Source organism: Hemiscyllium ocellatum, chromosome 10 (genome assembly GCF_020745735.1).
Source record: "Hemiscyllium ocellatum isolate sHemOce1 chromosome 10, sHemOce1.pat.X.cur, whole genome shotgun sequence".
In the NCBI taxonomy this organism is placed as follows: Eukaryota; Metazoa; Chordata; class Chondrichthyes; order Orectolobiformes; family Hemiscylliidae; genus Hemiscyllium; species Hemiscyllium ocellatum.
The window spans coordinates 53,158,496-53,164,495 of NC_083410.1; the positions used below are offsets into that span (position 1 = coordinate 53,158,496).

The 6,000-nt window shown below is 35.1% G+C and overlaps 1 protein-coding gene across 3 annotated transcripts in view; it reads right to left on the reverse strand.

Annotated features, from left to right (window-relative positions):
* Nucleotides 1-5,415, reverse strand: part of LOC132819765 (neurexin-1-beta-like) — a 578,863-nt gene extending 573,448 nt beyond the window's left edge. For all 3 annotated transcript variants that reach the window (XM_060831501.1, XM_060831500.1, XM_060831499.1), the window contains exon 1: nt 4,629-5,415. In XM_060831501.1, coding sequence (XP_060687484.1) covers nt 4,629-4,878 — 250 coding nt within the window. In that variant the 5' untranslated portion in view covers nt 4,879-5,415. The remainder of the gene's footprint in view (nt 1-4,628) is intronic.
* Between the last annotated feature and the right edge of the window lie 585 nt (nt 5,416-6,000).

The following is a 6,000-nucleotide window of genomic DNA, read 5'->3' on the forward strand; positions in this document are numbered from 1 at the left end:
TGCAAAGTTTTAAAATTTAACAAATTTTATTTCCTGGTTTGCTGGCTGTAAGAATGCTACAATGTGATTGGCTTTGCATCCAATTTAATAGATACTGTTGCTGGACGTTCGGTAATCTCTCGTCTTCTTCGCATGCTTCAAATAATTTTCAAAAAAAGGGATTGAAAATTCCTTGGCTGCAGAGATCACTAGATCTTTGAAGGTGCCCTTGAGGCCAGCAGTGACCATCATTGCTTCACACTGACCAAAACATCTGGGTTGCTGTGTTCAAGTTCTAGGTGACACAGGTTTCTATCTACTTCACTAATTGTTGAAATAGAATTCCACATGTTTTCCATCATTAGGTTATCTCAACAATAACAAATAAAATCCATTTCTTTTCTTCTACCAATATATTTCCCTCCGTGATTCAGCTCCATAAGTTCTAACTCTATTCAGGGTTTGAATAACAAACAGGGTAATGTTTGTGTAGAATAATCTAGGTGTTATCTGGCACTTCAGGACAATAAATATTTTTAAAATCTTGTTGTTCAACATGAAACACATCTCTGCTTGCAGTCTTTTACTCTGCGAACGTTCCTCTATGCTCCTAATGTGGTCATTATCATTAGCTCTCTGATTTCTTCAATTTCTTCAAATAGGCTGCCAAAATGTTCTTGCTCTCCACTACATCCTTATTATGGTAAAATAAAACTAATTGTACAGTCTCACTTAACCTCCTATTTCTTCTTAGTGTCCTTAACTGAATAAAAGTCCCTTAATCTTTCTTTCTTTCTGCATTTTGAATCTTTTATTCTTGTGCCATCTGATTACTATTTGCTGATATATCTGAATATCCTCGTTATTTTTTTTTGTTGACAGTGTCTGGACAATGGTTCTTGTCCTTTTTATTTGATATTTTCAACAACTTATAAAATAATACTAAAAAAGGAGAAAGTGAAAGGAACAGATAGCAAAACAAAATTCAACAGTGGAACTCTCACTCATCTATCATCCAATTCAATCCTGCTGACATCAAGAACATGGAGAATATAGTTTTTTTCAAAATGTAGAATGAAAGCCAGTGTCAGCCAGTGCTAACATAAGGTTAACACTGATTTTATTTCTTAAATTGAATCTATTCTCTCTATCTTTTGGACATTTTGTGAAACTGGAACAACGAATGAACAATTTGATATCGCCAGTTATTCTTTTCCCAAAACAGACAACATTTGTCTACAGCAAACATTTTCCTTATCCAACAGCCTTCACCTTCCAGTCCAGACTTTCTTCATTCAGCCATGAGCCATCCTTGGTTTGAAACTGCCTGTCAGGTCTATGTTATGATTGACTGAGAAGAGGTGTTCTTAAGTAGGACAATTTCTATTAATACGTTTCTCCCTTCAGTGCTGTGCAATACACCCTCTAGTGGCAAAAGATGGACTACAACTTTGCCTGCTCAGAACGGCTCAGTATGAATACCAGTCAATTACACGATTTGAACTTCACAGCCTGTGCTGGTTCATTAATCCATATTATGTGTCAACATTACAGGCAGCTAGGATTACTTGATTCTTTAAATGCAGAGCATTTTATGATATTCATGTGCCATTCTACTTTCTATTACCCAATGACTCAGCAAAATCTAATTCCATTTGTTAATATGCAAAAGTGATTCGAACAGCTATATCAATTCAATTTATAGAGAAGATTAAAAAATCTGTTGGAATAACACTTAAAGTAAACTTCTCGCTTTATTCTAAAGCTCAGTTTGTGATGGCAGTGTTAACTCCAAATGTCCAAATAAAAAGCTAAATAATATTTTAAAAGGCTTATTCAAAACATATTTTGGTAATGAATGCTTGTATATTTTGTTTTTTTGTGCAAAATAGCACTCTTTCTCATAGAGATAATGACTTTTTACAATCTTCACCAGACAGGAAAAGTAAAACTTCAGCACCTCATTATCACATAATCAGATAAAGAGGAATCACAAGATTTAAGTACTATACAGAATAGAGAGAGAAAAAATAAATCCTTAAGATGAATCATTTGTTGTAAATTTAATGAAAATATCAAGCATGTCATCATACAATTCACCAGCATATTGACCATCTGTGATGCTAAATGTGAAATATTGAATTACTGGCAAAATAATTTCACACAGATGCTTGAAATATAGCAAGTTATTCGATAATATTCCTCTGACTCATGAAGATTTCTGATAATATTAATCCCTCAGAAAATGTCCTGTGATACTGCAAGACAATGAGTAGATTTCCATTGGTTTTTCAAGGTATTCAAAAAAAACTCGCACCTCCTCATTTCATTGTTTATTATCCTTTTCTCTTATTAGAAAAGAACAAAGAGGGTCACCATAATTCAAGACACTCCAAACATAACTTATTTCTTCAACTACATTTTTAAATCTAGATAACTGAAAATTCTAAAAGGCAACAGAAGTTTGTTGAATGCTACTGCTTAAAGGAACACTGCAATGGGTTAAAACCTGAACTGTGCACAATTAGGTTACAACAGAGCCTGACTAAGGAAGAAAAGAAATGTTGTTCTGTAAACATCCTCATTACAGCTGGTCCTGCCCTTGCACAACAATATAGCAGGACTGTAACCTGGTTTTGTGTGATTGTTAACTTTGTACACCCCAGTCCAACACTGGCATCTCCAAATCATGAACACCAACAAGAGCACAGAAAGGAATTTTATTCATTCCGTCCTGTCATTTATTTAGAATTGCCACTTCTTTATTCATGTGCTTAACAAATAAATGCTTCCAGGCATTAAACTGGCATCAATATTATTTTAAACATAAATGACAATCAGTTGCTTTATTCAAAATACTGTGAATTGTTATTTTTAACGAGATACCATTCTGCCAACTTGTTAATTACATTAATGCAAGCAAGTTACTTAATTACTAGCTGAGTAACCAGATAACTACCTTTGTAGACTTAATATCTGACACAAAACAGCAACTGTTAATATCTTGGAGGAAGGCAAAGTCATGAAATGGAACCATTGTCTGTAGTACTAGGAAAAAGTCTAAAATAACTAATACTCTATCTTGTATACATTTCAGGGCAAAAGAGCTTGTACGGAGATACTTATCAAGAATCTATCAACATTTTTCCACTTGTGATTACCGTGCAGTAGACATTCTACAGACAACATCAAAGACTGCACATCTCACAGAAACATGGGGATGAAGATACACAGCAAATAATATAACGGAGACATAATATGCACAGGCATGACAAAGAGCACAAAAATCATCCTGATTTCACCAAAGCATTTTAATGCAAATTATCAATAGATTGACACTTTAGAACGGATAAACTACAAATGAAAAATTTAACAACATCAATATTTCGGTTAAAAATCTCAGTATTCACCAGCCTCTTACTGGAAATTTCCTTCAATTCAATCCACTGACAATTAAAAATTTAAAGGAAAGATTTATGAATGCTAAATCAGAGAACTAATGTCGAGGGCTTTGTGAAATTATGTGGAAAATTAATTTCAAGAGGAACAGCTCTTATTGAAAATACCCACTTCACATTTCTTAAGCTTTTCTTTGTCATTCAAGAAGAGTGTCTGATAACAAAAGATCAAATTAGATTCTAATGTCTAATCATCCATACAGGGTCAACCTGTGCTCGTATGCAAAGGTTAATCGTAAGATCTGTTTTTTCACCTCGGGAGTGGCATGGGATGATGGTTTAAATGAAGCATGGAATGAAGGGAAAATGAAGAAGGATGAACCTGTATATTCAAATCAACAGCTGCAGGTTTCACTAAAGAAAGCAAGCTACTGTTTTAGCTGTGTTAAAGTAAGACCATGGGAACAGTTTGATTGTGGTGCTGCTTAAATTATGTATACTCACTCTCTCATTCTGCTTCATTTAAAATAGCACAAAAATAGCATTGGTTTCCTGTTTCAGTTTGGAATAATATTGGTTTCGGTTTATTCTTTCACTGATGTTTCTTTCCGATTAGGAAGCAAATAATGAAGCTCCAGCAATCAGAAAGTGCCCAGAGATCAAAGATGACGGATTGAGGGACCCTTAGTTCACCTCAGCCTTTGGATTTAACCATTACTACTGTTGTAACGTCTAATTACAGTCTTGAATAGGTGATCAGGATGATTATGAAGCCAATCACAAACCAATTCAATATTCCATTATTAAACTGCCTTCCTAAATAAACACATTAATAAAATTACATCTGAAGACTTAAATTTCTATTAGCATGAATTTAAAATCAAAATTCAGGCAATATTTGATAAGTATTTGATAAAAACAAAGGACGACAGTGCATAGGATAGGTTATGATTTTCAGTGTTCTTTTAATTCTGCTGCCTATTCATTAATCTTTGAACACAAATCAATATAGTACTGTATCCAAAGCTATAACTGATTTTGAAGTATTCTTTCAAATAACATTATTAAATATCCTGGTTTAAGAATACAGACATTCACATTGTGTTTTCTTCTTACATCATCTTAACAATCAGTTATCATATTGGCAATAGAAAGGTTCATCTAAAACTGTCCGAGATTTCAAGTTTAAACTATACACTACAATGACATAAACATGAAGAAGTAGAAGATAAATAAAAAGCAAAGACCCACCATGTCCTCTTTGCAGTGAGGCAGGCGACCTGTATATAGCAATAGGCACTGAATGGTGTTTGCTGCCATGAAAATGGTGAATATGGTGAGTTCCACCTAAGCTCGAAGCACTCCATGACACTCCAAAAAAACAGCTGAAAGTCAAAAGAACTATCCAAAATGCCAAATGAATACAGCTTGTGAGAGTTTCAATGCTGGGCTTCACTGTTGCTCTCGGGTTCATGATGTTCCCTGAGAAAAAGATTTGCATCCCCCATGTAACAAATGTCACAACTGTACACAGCCCATTACTTCAAATCTGCCTCACAGTTTTCTATTCCTGCTGTCTTCTTCTGCTAGGAAATCCACAGCATACTTTTTTAAAAATCCAGTCAGTGCAGTGTATCTGTTCCCAGCTGGTAAAACATAACTACCTGCATCTCCAACAGTAGTTACTAGGTTCCTTTATGATAATACTCCAATAGATCCAGGACTGAGACTGCTGAGGATATTTTTGTTCTCTCCCTACATAAGGCACATCATCATCCACTGGGCATTCAATACCATTTAAATTTTACAGGATGGCATTTCAAAATGCTGTAAGGGAAATTAAAATGCTTCCTCAATCCAGTTACAGCCTAGGAAAAAAAATGTAACACACACACCACAGTGCCTGACCAAAGCCACCCAATAAATTGCCTGCTCTCCAATCCGAATACAGTAGTCAGGTTAGTGAGAATAATGCCAGAGGATATTCCTCACTGAATTGTGTACACTTATGAAAGGACCTGGAACAGACCATGCTGGTGAGAAGGCTATGCAAATCTGCAGTCTCAAAACAGCAAATCACTGAAGCTTGGATGCATTGCAGAGGAAGAGCCTATTTTAAAATAGGGATACTGAAATATGCTAGGATATTCAAGCTTGCTCGTATTTAAAAAGAAGACAAAGATATACAGAATCTGAAGCAAAAGAAGTATTGAGAGAAAATTACAATGTTCATTTTGACTCATATTGAACATCATATTGCACTGCCAGTTTATGAAATAAATTTCCAATCTCCCCCAGGAAGATAGTTCAGAGGTTCCAATATCCTCAGTTAGTCCTTTACAATTTTTAAACGAAGGCAGGCATTGTTGTGATTGGTCAGAAACCTCCCTGCACGGTCCACCAGGTGCTCAATCCAAAGCTACTAAATATGCCTCGACACAAACTACTCATCCATCATTTTTGATGATCTTCTAATTGTACAGTCAACTTCACAAAGGAACACCTCTCTCCCTTTCACTGACAGATATTCAAGTGCACAACCTTAGAATAGAGATAGACACAACGCTGCTGATAAAGGGGAAATGTTCTGTGAAAATACTTCCTTTTGAAAACGCGAAATTTT